Source organism: Silurus aristotelis (assembly GCF_946808225.1).
Source record: "Silurus aristotelis genome assembly, chromosome: 8".
In the NCBI taxonomy this organism is placed as follows: Eukaryota; Metazoa; Chordata; class Actinopteri; order Siluriformes; family Siluridae; genus Silurus; species Silurus aristotelis.
This window is the reverse complement of record NC_139581.1, coordinates 17507736-17521400: the sequence shown is the minus strand read 5'-3', so window position 1 is coordinate 17521400 and position 13665 is coordinate 17507736. Positions and strand designations below refer to the sequence as shown.

The 13665-nt window shown below is 36.3% G+C and overlaps 1 protein-coding gene across 1 annotated transcript; it reads left to right on the top strand.

Annotated features, from left to right (window-relative positions):
• Nucleotides 1-311: 311 nt before the first annotated feature.
• On the top strand, nucleotides 312-10344 carry ppp1r14ab (protein phosphatase 1, regulatory (inhibitor) subunit 14Ab). Its single transcript, XM_083549328.1, has 5 exons — nucleotides 312-427; nucleotides 510-1529; nucleotides 6621-6701; nucleotides 6794-6826; nucleotides 9678-10344. The coding sequence occupies exons 2-5, from the start codon at nucleotides 1332-1334 to the stop codon at nucleotides 9810-9812; spliced, it is 447 nt and encodes a 148-aa protein (XP_083405454.1). The 5' UTR covers nucleotides 312-427; nucleotides 510-1331; the 3' UTR covers nucleotides 9813-10344.
• The last annotated feature ends 3321 nt before the right edge of the window (nucleotides 10345-13665 follow it).

Here is a 13665-nt window from a genome sequence, read left to right as displayed (position 1 = left end):
AGTGGGTACATTGTGCTCACTGATGCTTCAACCACATGGTAATTACTTGCTGTGGATATACTGATTTGTAATAAATGGTCAAAAACACTAGTGGGCTGTCAGAGCCAGACATGCCTTCTCTGCTGGCCTAAACACTTTCATAACCACTGACTTAATTTTATTATATTTTTTTCTATGGGAATGTACTAAATTGTTCCCAATAGACTTTTCTTATCATTTCATAGCTTTTCTCTCAGTTGCATTGCTTCTAGGAATGTTTATTAATAGTAGAGTTTCGATCCAATCATATTAAACCGTTATTATATATTCAACCGTGCAGGACTTGTAGCTCAGAATACATGGGAATGAAGCTGTCAGATTTCGAGTTGGCGACACCATGTAGCAATTGGACAATAACATCAGCATTTTCATGCCCTTTGATTGGAAGGTCAGAGTTTACACTTGCCAGAGCCAGAGAATCAAATATATTGTGTAGACTTAATAGCTGTTTTTTTTTATATATACCACAGTGCTGATAGAAGAGAAGAAATTGATTTGGTCACAAGGCAATGGACATTTTAAGAAAAGGTGGACATCAAGAGGAGAAGTAATCCAAACCAGTTCAAAACAACTGTTAAGCTTTTTCATGAACTAATTATACTTTTGTATTTTTTTCCCATAGAATTTGCAAACAATTTGCCTTCATTTTAAATTGTCAGGCAAACTGTAATGCGCTAATAAAAATAAAAAAATGCGCAAAAATGTACGGAAAAACTGGGCTCTTTTTGGTGGGTTCATATTGAAATTTCTGCTAGAGATGATGTATGTAGGCGGTGCAGCTGTGGCTACAGTGAAACGAGACTTGCTGAACTGTGTTCATTCGGTTTCTTGCTTTATTAATGGCATTCCCTCTCACTGCATGTGAAATCTGTCTGTGATTCAGCGCTCTGTTATATCTCTGTTATATTTCTGTCATATCTCTATATCTCTGTTATATCTCTATAGTATTCTCGGTTTCTTTATAGTATCGATGGATGGCCGCAGCATCATAATGATAGTATTAAGAGGTGTATTGATTCAGGTAGGACACCACTAAAGGTCTAGGTGTGAAACTGGTAAAAACACATAATAATGCAAAGGTTAAAAAGGTTAAAAAGCACAATAGCCTCCCCTGTAGCCACCGCCCTTTAAGGTAAAATAAAGAATCGAGCTGGTAAACCGGCAGCGTTAAGACCCAGCGACTTCACCTCAGCAGTACGCTGACGGTCTGTGTACACGCGCGTGCTGCTGTAGTCCACGCGCTCGCGCCACACAGCTAAAGTCGCGCCTGTCATCCGAGTGCAATCCGAGCCATGGCTGCGAACCGGGTGGGTAGACGGTATAACAATAAAGGGCACTCACCGAGCAGAGGGTCTGGCCGGGAGTCAGGACTGACTGTACAGAAGAGACAAGCCCGAGTTACTGTGAAATATAACAGAAAGGAGCTGCAGAGGCGCCTGGATGTGGAGAAGTGGATAGACGCGGGGCTAGACGAGCTCTATCTGGGCAGGGTGAGTCCTGCGTGGGGGAGAAATTACTCATAGCCTTGGATCTTTAGTCCATTGTAATTTGTGTGTATTCTCAATTCATGTGATTTAATACAAGTTCCAAGAATGATAAGTGACCTGTCAAGAACCTGAGGATCAGTCTGATCTGTTTTTTCATCTAGACTCATTATGTCTCACCTGCCTCTATAGTGTATGGCTTATTGATAACTCATCATCCAGGTGTGTGTGTGTGTGTGTGTGTGTGTGTGTGTGTGTGTGTGTGTGTGTATGACTCCCAGTATAATAATAATCCACGAAGAAATTAATATAGGCGTATCTACCAATAATCAAGGTGTGGACCTTTTATTCATTTGCTCATATAGATATAGAGATCATTACTGAGATTCAACATGTCTACAGGGGTATGTTTAATGATGTAGTAAATGTACAGTGTGTAGGAGTGTATGAAGCAGGTTTTTTTGACAGTGTGACCCATTTGGTTGAAAAAAGCCGGTTTACGTAATGCAAAGTGACAAAACACAGTGACAGCTTGGGTGTTGACTTGATTTTATTGATTACATGAGCAATGCAGTTGGACAGGCTTTTCATAGCAGCTTCATGTTTTGTTTTTTTTGTAGACTATTCATAAAATGATTTAATGATTAAAAAGAGTTTTTGCTCCAGTGATAAACACTATCTACGAACAGCAAATACACAGTCACCAAGTGTAGTGTACTGTAGTTTCAACTAGAGATAGAGAACCTGACGTGAGCCTAAGAGCAAAAGAAAGGTGAAGCCCAGTGTTTCTATAGTTATTACTGGAAATGTGGACTGACTGCATAGTAATGCTATTGATGTTTAATTATTTCAGAATATAAAATGTAAATCTGTCCACACGCTGTACCTGGTTTTTATCACCTGTTTAAATGTATGTAAAAGGATGTTTTCCCTTTGCATACTGATTGGTTTTATTGATAGTTTTGATAGTTATAGAAGAGCACATGGCATTAAAATACAGATAGTTACACATGCTACACATGTTCACATGTAAAAAAAAGCTCAGTGCCCATGTAAGACAAATGTATATTTATTAAGCATCCAATAAAAGCCCAAAAGCGCACATGTGTCCCCCTGCAAGCTCAGCATTTATTACAGTGTAATTAAACAGAGCCTTGCCTATTTCAGTTGAATCACTGGTGCAAAACAATAACGGCCATGGGGCCACACCTGCTCTGCAGTGACCTTAATACAGATTCACATTTGTTATACCGATGCCTTTGGCATATCAGCATTAATGTAATCTGATCGTTGCTATGCACTGTACACTGTAAAGTTAGTTGAAAAAATAAAAAAAATGCGCCACGGCATAGTCATGTCTAAATTACCATATTTTTTGGTCTGCAATAATAAAAAGTGAACAGAGACTGTAATCAGACTCTCCCTTTGCAACCCCCTTTCATTTCCGGAAAGACCATAACCTCGACACTACCGGAGCTGGATAGCCTGGTCTCAATGCTAATGATTCTGAGATTGATTGATTTGTATCTCCTGGGGTGTTCCTCACGAGTAATGTGTTGGGGGCTGGGGTATGTAAAGGCCCCATATGTCAGTGTAGCTCACAAAGAAAGCCCTGGTGAATCAACATCCCCCCTCTGTCCCACTACACCACTTCCCCTCAGTTTAAAATCTAAGCATCACATGCTCCATTAATTAGACCCATTAGACTTCAGCTGCTCCATTGAGAGACTCATTGAGAGTCCAGATTAGCAATCCAAATTGTTTTATTAGGTTGATTCACATGTGCTGGGTTCCCTTAATTTTAATCCCACAATACATGAAATATACAATGAGAAAGGAAATGAAAAGAGTTTGAATAAAATATAATAGAAGTCAGAAAGCAAGTGTTTTATTGATGGGAGGATTTGGAACTGACAAAAAAACAAGCATTTTGTTTGGAGATTTGAAGAAAAACATTTATTTTTTCATTTGATGTAAAAAAAAATGCATCTAAAGGAAATACAGATTTTACTCATCATAATTAAACTAGTTAAGAAAAAAGGTTACTTAGCAATAACTAAAAAATGCTGAGTCAACTAGTCCGCTAAATATGTTTTAATAAATTACAGAATAGTGAGCGTTTATTGAGTTTGTATGTAATATTTTGGAATAAAGCATGTGTAGCTTTTGTTGTTTTGATAAATAATGACCTTAGTCTGGCCAGATGTCTGTCTGACAAAATGGTTCAGCCAGTCCCTTGGGTATATGAAGTGAAAATGGCTTTTTCAAAGCATGTTGCCCTTTGTGTAGAGCAACAGTAATAAAGTGCTCTGTGTTCATGTTGAGGGGGTAAGAAATAAAAAAACAAGCAATACAGACGGTAAAAGTAAGATACAGACAACATGTGTGTGTGAGAGAGAGAGAGAGAGAGAGAGAGAGAGAGAGAGAGAGAGAGAGAGAGAGAGAATATCTTATTCATCTTACTGTTTAAATATTCAAGCACTGGCTCCACACTAGATATAAAATATTACATTGGGAGAGACCATGATGACCACAAAGTAGGCCAAAGCACCTACTGTATATAGTGGGACGATGAATGTAGTGGTCATGATGCATACTTTTGAAAGGCATGGTGCATTACTAGCAATGCTTGGGGTGGAGTCATAGTAATTTGACATGATGATGTGATGACGGCTGATGATGATTAAAGGGTTTGACATTTCTCTCTGATTGGACAGAGTTTAAGCGAACGTCTCTGAAACGCTCAAGCATTCTCGTTCACAAATCAGTCTGACTGTGATGTAACATAGGTGTGTAATTGTACTTCAGTTGATGGAGAGAGAAAAAAAACACTTTTACACATTCTCTCAAATCACTGTCTTGGCATTTATGATGACTAAATTGCTGCTGTGGAGGGTCCACTGTTTCTCTTCCATTCTCTTCAGAAAGTGACATACACTGTACACAATGTGTAATGTAGTGTGAAAACTTTTGACCCCTTTATGTGACAATATGTGTATGGACATGGCCTTAAATTCTGCACAGAGCATTTTCAGTAGCATTTAGAGTTAAAAGAAAGGTCACTGACACCCCAGTGGTGGATTCTGCTTGGATCTTTTCTATGACCGACCTTTCAATGGTGACATTAGTTTCAAAATAGTTTAAGTAGTGTCTCAGCACCCCTGTGGCTCTCAGTAACCTTATTATAAACCTGAGAGGCGGCCCGTTCTGCACTACAGTGCTTACTTAGCTAACCAGTGCTTATTAACAAATCAAGCAGTCGGAAAGGGGAAATCGTTGATTTAAGATTGAAATGTTTACTGTAATAGAATAATAGAAAGATGCTTTTGAACCATAATCAGTCAGAATCATAGTTGTTACATGAGCTACACATGTGTAACAAGTATTTTGATGGCAACTCATTTTAGTAATTTTTTGATAATTATATATTCCTACAGTTTGAGTAGCAGAGTTAAAATAATCACTTGTAGTGACTTCATGGAAAGTGTAACTTAGAGCTAGGCAGTATAAATATATGTTGATGTTGATTTTGGTACAAATGATGTCATAGTATATTGTTCTGTAATATTGTAAACTCTTTTTCTTTCTAAAAAAACTTTTTCGAAAATATCAGTCGCCAGCTCTGATCAGAAGCAGCTTATCTGATGCTATAATTGTTATAATACAAATACTTTAAATACTTTAAATGTACTTTTTCTAGGTTTAAAGTTACTTATATTTGTAGACATTTAAAAACTAAAGTTTGTTACCAAGCACATGTACAGTGAGACATACTGTCTATTAAAAAAATTACTTTACAGTTCATGCTATGATATTTTCTCATTTCTCACACTTCTAGTGTCACTCAAAAATAAAAATGTCCAGTTTCATTAAATTTTGTTGTGGCATCAAGCAGTGCTTATGGTGTTTATTATGTTCCTCAGTACCAAGAGTTTTGGTTCAGGAAAGTGCTTCCTCGTGTGATGTCAATACTCTGAACCACTTCGTTACAATTGGCTGGCTTTTTTTATTTTGCTGTGTAAATGGAACCCGGAGAAAAGAGATGTCGATTTGACATACATGAATGATTTTGAGGAAAGTATTTCAAAGCGAATCACATTTGGCCTACTTCTGAGTTACACAGTTGTGGAGCAGCCATTGTATGAGTAAGATTTTTAACCAAACAGAGGTGTGTGTGCACAATGTCAATCACATGCCTAAGTGCATTCAAATGCAATATGTTATTATTGCTTAAAAACTAAACAACCTTGACATCAGTCAGCTTCTCGGTTGACCTTTCAGCAGACCTTGCGATATTTAGCTTAGTAAATCTTCATGTGTTTATGTATGCCTTCATTAGCCTTTTGAGTGAGTAGAGCTGTGGTTATGTGGTACAGCTGTAGGAATGAGCAGGAAGGTAATGCTGTTCTGCATGCATTTTTAAAGCTCAGTCACTGGTTTTTGCAATGTCTGCCCTGCTTATGTAACTTAATGTCTTTATGCTCTGAGGCTGGCTAACCTTCCTAGACAGCTTTAGAAGTCACTCATGGCATTGATGTGATGGCTAGTAATAGGAGATTATTCTTACTTTTTATTAAACTTCATTGAGAGTGACTTAGAAATAAGAGAACACTAATTACCCAATACATTTCTAGTCACATTACAAAGGCAATAAGGCTCCATAATTAATCTATTTATAGTGTATATTTATAATGCATAATTATATTAATTATAATTATATATACTTCTGTTATTAGACTGATCTTATGTCGAGTCTGCTGTATGTATTATTTACATACAATTACAGTATAAAGACAGAATTCACTCCTTCAAAACAAGCTGTTACCTATATTCATTCTTGCATTAATGTTTTTATAACTAATAGTAATTGCTTAACATGTAATTTACTGGATATTTGTTCAGGACTTTGCGTCATTTTGACTGCCGATGTGCACTTTATACTGACCATGAACGTGAGAATATAATTAAAGGGAATTGTGTTTAGCTGTGAATGAGACAGAGTGACAATAAAGAAAAGTGCCACAACCACTGTGGCAACAGAAATCTCCTGAGTAATATTGAAGTGTCAGTGTGAATCCTTGTCTCTCACTGCTGCAGGAAGAGCACATGCCAGAGGAGGTGAATATTGATGAGCTTTTGGACCTACAGAGTGATGAGGAAAGAACCAAAAGGCTCCAGGTAACAACCTCGTGCAACTGATTTGGAAAATTCGATTAAAATAAATGAGTTTGAAAATTCACCTTATACTTCTCTGGCTTTTTTTTTTACAGGATATTCTCCACTCTTGTAATACCAACACAGAAGTAAGCAACTGTTTTTTCTTGTTTTTTTTTGTTTTGTTTTTTCTATTCGATCAGTATGGCAGTAACAGACACTTCCCATTACGATGGCCTGCTGTAGATAATAAAGCAGGCTTGTGTTCTGCTGTACAGAGCCATTGGTACACAATATGTCCTACTGTTAAATACTCTCTCTCTCTCTCTCTCTCTCTCTCTCTCTCTCTCTCTCTCTCTCTCTCTCTCTCTCTCTCTCTCTTTCTTTTTCTCACACACATACAGAATCTCACAAAAGTGAGTACGCCCCTCAGATTTTAGCAAACATTTTAGTATTTTTATTTTCTTTTTTTATTCTCTTTGCAATACTATAGAAATGAAACTTATTTCATTAAGAAAAAAGTAGTAGTCAATGTCCATCTTGTATAGCAGTACAGATTTACTGTCTTATAAAAATAACTTAACATACAGCCATTATTGTCACAATACTGGCAATAAAACACCGGGTGCTCAAATGGATTCTGGTCTGGAGACATACTTCGTCACTCCATCACCTTCACCTCCAGCTTCCTCAGCAAGGCAGTTGTGTGTTTGGGGTGATTATTATGTTGGAAAACTGCACTTCGGCCAAGTTTCTGAATGAAGGGCATCATGTTCTGTTTCAGAATGTCACAGTACACATAGTACTGGCAGCACTCATGCAACCCCAGACCATGCTGTTACCACCACCATGCTTGACTGTAGGTAAGGCACAATTTTCTTGGTACTCCTCACCAGGGCGTCGCCACACATGCTGGACAACATCTTAGCAAAACAAGTTTATCTTGTACTCATCAGACCACAGGACATGGTTCCAGTAATTTATGCTCTTGGACAGGATGTCTTCAGCAAACTGTTTGCAGGTTTTCTTGCGAGCCAGCTTCAGAAAAGGCTTCCTTCTGGGACGACAACCATGCAAACCGATTTGTTGACCTACACTTCTGCAACCTCTTAATTAATGCTGGCAGCACCCATGGGTCTGTTTTTTTTTTTTAACCTGACACAAAGCATGAGGAACCAACTTCTTTGATGGAACCTTGCAAGGCCTGCACTGTAACTCAGTTTCTGGGTTATCGATCTTCTAATAGCCAAGGCCTTTGCTATCTTTGTGGAGAGCAACAACTCTAATTCTCAAATCCTCAGAGAGTTCTTTGTCATAAGGGGGCCATGTTGAACATCCAGTGGTCAGTATGAGAGAATTGTACACAAAGCACTACATTTTAACCGCTCAAATACAAAATACATAAATTTGTATGGTCCTTTCAAGCTGACAAAAACAAGAACATTAATAGAACATGTGGCTTTGCATGGTTACACGACATACAGCTGTAATCACTTAGGGTGTACTTACTTATGTTGCCAGCTATTTTGACAATAATGGCTGCATGTTGAGGTATTTTCAGAGCACAGTAAATCTGTACTGCTGTACAAATTGCACAGTGACTACTCTTAAATATATCCAAGTTTAATTTCTATAGGATTGTCCCCTGCGAAGATAGAGAGAGAGAGAGAGAGAGAGAGAGAGAGAGAGAGAGAGAGAGAGAGAGAGAGAGAGAGAAAGAGAGACTTAGTATACTTTGTTGGAGGTATTTTCCTCTTTTGTATTCAGAAATGACAACTTCGTGTGTCAGTGTTTGGCAGATAACTTGACATTTTATGTCTGTTTTGTTATTGCCCGTGTCCAATAACATGAAGACTAACATTCACTGGGTTAAAGCACACTTAATACACTAGCATGTTAGCCAATAAAATGCTTTCTTGAGACAGACAAACCTCAAGATTTATAGCTTTGTATGTAAAAAAGCCACTGACTTTACCTATATGTTATTTATGCAGCCAGAATTAAATGTGTTTATAAAATAAATCAACTTTTTCCACACTGGCTATATAAAGGGTCAAAGAAGATCAGAGAGAAGAATCCCATTTTATTGTCATTTTCTGATATTTTTTTATTTAGTCACATCAATATCTGACAGGTTTTCCCAAACTTATGACATCTATTTTCTTAAGACAGTTCCATTTCTGTTTAGACTGTTGCCTTTCACTGCTTGAGAAGTGAAAAGAGGAGTCATGAAATAATGACTATAATCATTGCCCTCAGTGTAAGCTTAAACTTTTAAAGGGTTGAAATATATTTAGGTGGGATAGAGTTGTTTTTGCACATGACCATAATTTTTAGGTAAAACAAGGGCATGAATGAATCAAATCACAGCTGATACATGCTTTTAGGCTACTGATAAGTGCATTATTAGAGTAACCTTGTAAAAGGGTTTTAACTGGGTTTCATACAGCAGGTGTGTTTTCCATCATAGTGTGTGAGGCTCACCAGAAACAAGGTTGTTAGCTTTTACAAGAGTTTTAGCTCAACTAGTTTTAAAACCACTAAAACTTTTCAGCCACCAGAAAACAAGGTCACTTTGGTTCACATTTTAATTTATAATCCATCTTAAAGCTCCTCTTTCTCTTTCCCAGTTTTTGCAACCTAGCTTCACTACTACATAAACACACTGTAGGTACAGGGCATTTTTAAAAATTGATATTAATAGCATGAGCATGGGGGGGTGGCAACGTGATTTCTGCCTTGATGGGCCTCTATTGGCACCTGTGGCGGTTCTACATGTCCATATGGTGTACTATGGCAGTGTAAATCGGTGGAACATTGCCTTAAATCTGTTGAATAGCAATATTTATTGATTAATTGGTTACACAGTCAAAAGAGTGTAAATAAAACTTGACCTGTAATCCAAAAATTGCTCCTCAGTGATCAGCTGACTGATTCTGAAAACCTTTATCTTAACCAGTTCTGTTAGCATTACATTGTTCTGTTTTTTTACCATCTCAGGCATTTATTAAAGAGATGGTCCTGAAGCTTCACGGGCTCCAGAAACAGGAAGATCTCCACAATGACGGAATAGAACATCCTCAGCTGCACATCTTCCCCAATCGCCAAAACTCTACCAATTCTGAGATACTTTAAGATGCACTAACAGCGCCCCCTGCTTGTACTGACAGGAATTTATCCGTTTAATCCTACCACTGACCCACCTCTGTTTAGTTTGGTTGTGATTTTAACCAAGACTGCAAATGAAATGCATGCAGAGAATTCAGACGGAACAAATACAGCGCCATATAAAACCAACACACACACACACACACACACACACACACACACACAGACACAGACACCTATTTATTGTTAATGACTTTTAATATGAACATTAAAGTCTAGTTGTATAAACCAAGTTTTACAACTAGATAAGACTGACATTTTCTTTATTTGTGAGTTTTCAGATGTTTTTTACTAAATGGAGGAGGTTTAAATGGCTTGTAAATTGTCTTCACATGGTCCTTGTATGAATTGTGTGACTTTTCTGCTTTCTGTTTTTTTTGTAGTAACCGCATTAATTTCTATGCTGTGTTGAATCTTTGGTTTTGTAGACTTAAACTATGTAACTTGAGACCTTGGAATTATAAGTGTTTAATTTTTATATATATATATATATATATATATATATATATATATATATATATATATATATATATATATATATATATATATATATATTAGAAGATTACATCCAGAAAACAGAGACATTTGTGCACAAATTTCAGATTGTAGACTATTTTTTGCCAGCAACACAGCAATAAATTTACATCACAACAGAATACTGTTTTTCAGTCATGACAGTTAAAAATAAAAATAACAAACATAATAATAGTAAAATCATAACATTATAGTAAAAACATAACATAAAAAATACGAATAAATAATTGGTCATAAAATGGGAGTTTTTAGCTTAACTGTCTAAAGAGACAACAATACGTTATACAAAACTGTCAGCCTTATCAAATGTCTTTAAGGAGCCTATGAGTAAGCATCTTTACACATTTATTATTTAACATTTATTCCACATATATTAGAGAAAGGTGGTGAAACCTTTTTAGTTACTGTTTATAGTTGTGCTGGACAGACAATTGATATGAACAGAAAGTAGATTTGGATAAAAGGATGTGCTGAAGGCAGCCTTTGTCTCTTATTTTAATGCATAAATGAGTTATAAATATATACTTATTTATGATAACATATTTATCATTTATAAATGCAAAAATGCAAACAAATGTACAGCATGTAAGGAGGATCCACACAAATATATTAGTGAATTAATACGTTTAACATTTTTTATAATCTAAACTTTACATCTCATTTTAAATATAGATTAGACCCTTTTAATTCCAAGCTCTTGCACAGCTCTTGTCATAAATACTTCACTGTTTCAAGCTCAACAACCCACAAGCACAAACTTTTCAAGTAACTCTGTGCTCACCTGAGCTGTTGAAGTGCTGGTTTGATCATGGTCATTTTACTGTGCAGAACCAAAGATTTGTTTCATGTTTTTTGTGTATTTAAAGTATTCATGACTACTTTGTTTGTCCTGATTGTTTTATCGTTATTACAATTTTATTCTTCTTTGACAATGGACACGAGGTAGAGTTTGAAGTGGGAGGAAACTAAAGAATCCAGAGGAAAAACATGAAGGAGAGAACATGTGATCATCCATACAGACAATAAACTGAAGCTGTGAACCAGCAGTGCTATCCACTGGTTTAACATTTCTGTATAACTATTATTATTTTGTAAAGAAAAGGCAAAAGAAATTATAGTTTTGTTCAGTTTAAAATGCATTATAATAAGATCAATGCCAATCAGTGTAAAATTTTAAATCACATAAACATACAACGTTTTTTTTTTTAATTCATGTATACTTACACAAAGCTGATGAAGATTTGCTTTCTTAATGAAGTCCTAAGGTATAAATCTTTTGGCCGCTGCTACTTTATTGCGATAAGCTGCTCAAGATCACACTAATGCCAACATATTTACGCTCACTGGATACCTTATCAGATACCTGTTGATTCATGCAAGAACTGTAAATACTGAGATAAACATTGCCTGGTCTGTTTAAATGTAGTCTCACATTTCAGTTATTGGCTAACAAAAGTTGTCTTCATTCTGACATACTTTGGTTGTAAGCATTGATTATTTGAGTTACCATATCCCTTCTGTCAGCTTCAATCATTCTGGTGATTCTGCTTTGAGCGCTCTAATCAACAAGTCTTTTGGGCTCACGGAACGGCAACTACTCAGTATAACCTGTTTGGCACCAAAAACCAGATGGTTGCTGGTGCCATGTTTAAGGTATCATTCCATTCCTCAATCTTATAGCAGGTTCATTATTAGTGTTTCCCACCTAACATTCACAGGATTCTACCCACTTTATTCAGCTTTTTTCCAAGGTGTATTTTTTGATAATATTGTAAATTTGGTACATGTATTTCAAAGTCAAAATTGTTTAGTGTTTCTCTTTTAAATACAAGCGCTTGAATCTCTTTTTGTAGAATGTCTTTAAAAAAATGTATATGAATAATTTTTGACAGACTTCTTTCATACTTCCTTTGTTTTAGTGAGATTTAACAAAGATAATCATTAAAAAAAAAACGTGCTATTTTATAAAGGTGTAGATTTGCAATATGGCTGCTGTAAATATGAATACGAATAATGTTCCTATTGTCCTGCATTGCCTTAGAGCATCAACAGAGGGCAGCAAAGGTACAAATTGCCCAGAAATGAGCTCTCCCGTCTATATATTGTATTACACATATTGTGACACGTGTATCCCTTTATGAAAGTCCAATTTCACTCTAACTGCTCACTAAATGTACTGTGAATGTCCCATGCAGACTCATCGCTGATACTTGGGCATCACTGTACTGTTTCTAAATGATTAAGACTCTTAACATTGGGGTAAATGTTGCTGTTATCTCTAAACCGCATTCCAGTCAGACCTAAGGTGTGCTGATTTAAGTACAGCATTGCATATGTAAGCTCTTTTTTTTAAATTAGACAATACAGCACTTAGTCAGTATTCAATTGTGACTCTATAAACATTGTATGTCCATCAGGTGTCCCTGCCATTTGGAACCAGTGGCAATCTAGCAGGAATCAAAAGATAGCCATAGGTATCTATTGAACATACCAAGTCTTTTGGTCACTTCATATGTTTTAGCACACGTGCATATGAAAATATACAAGTAATAATATTCACCAACATACAGTGGCTTGGGAAATTATTCTGACCTTTTAGTTTTTGTATAGATTATTGTGTAATTTGTATATATTGTTGTGTAAGGTACCATGGTATTCACAACTTTATAGAAGCACCCTTAGCAGCAACAACAGCATGAAGTCTTCTTGGGTAAATCTCTACAAGCTTTATACATGTAAATTTGGTCAGTTTCTTCTATTCTTTTAACCAAATCCTCCAAGAAGCTAGGTGTGCCTCAGGTGTGGATGGCAGGGCCTTGGCTCTTAAAAATTCCACAGACAGTAAACCCGTGGATTAAGACAATGGACCTTTGAGAGAGCAATGCTAAACTTTGTCTCACCAGTATTTCTGTTACACTGAGGTATAATCTATAACTACTTTTTAAAGTCAAATTAAAAATCAAATTTGAAATAAAATCATGTTTGGAGGTGAACCCTATCCAATGAACCAACATTAACCATTAACATTACCCATCATGAAGAAGCCCAAACCTATAATTAAAACTATTTCAAACAAAATGCTATATTTATTTATCTGAGCTCATGAATAAAAATAACTCCCTGACAATCAGAGCACTGGATCTGTACATAGACCTGTGGATCGAATACACTAATGTGTCTTACTGTGAAAAAACAAACAAAAGACCTCCTGTAAAGAAAGCTCAGGTGCACCCAATGACCCTGGCTTTTAACCCACCACCCAGTATTACTGTAGTCCAGTGGCTCA

Coding starts and splice junctions, on each gene's coding strand:
- ppp1r14ab (XM_083549328.1), top strand. CDS start 1,332: ATGGCTGCGAACCGGGTGGGTAGACGGTATAACAATAAAGGGCACTCA. Junction 6,702..6,793: donor AAAGAACCAAAAGGCTCCAG/GTAACAACCTCG, acceptor TTTTTTTTACAG/GATATTCTCCACTCTTGTAA. Junction 6,827..9,677: donor CTTGTAATACCAACACAGAA/GTAAGCAACTGT, acceptor TTACCATCTCAG/GCATTTATTAAAGAGATGGT.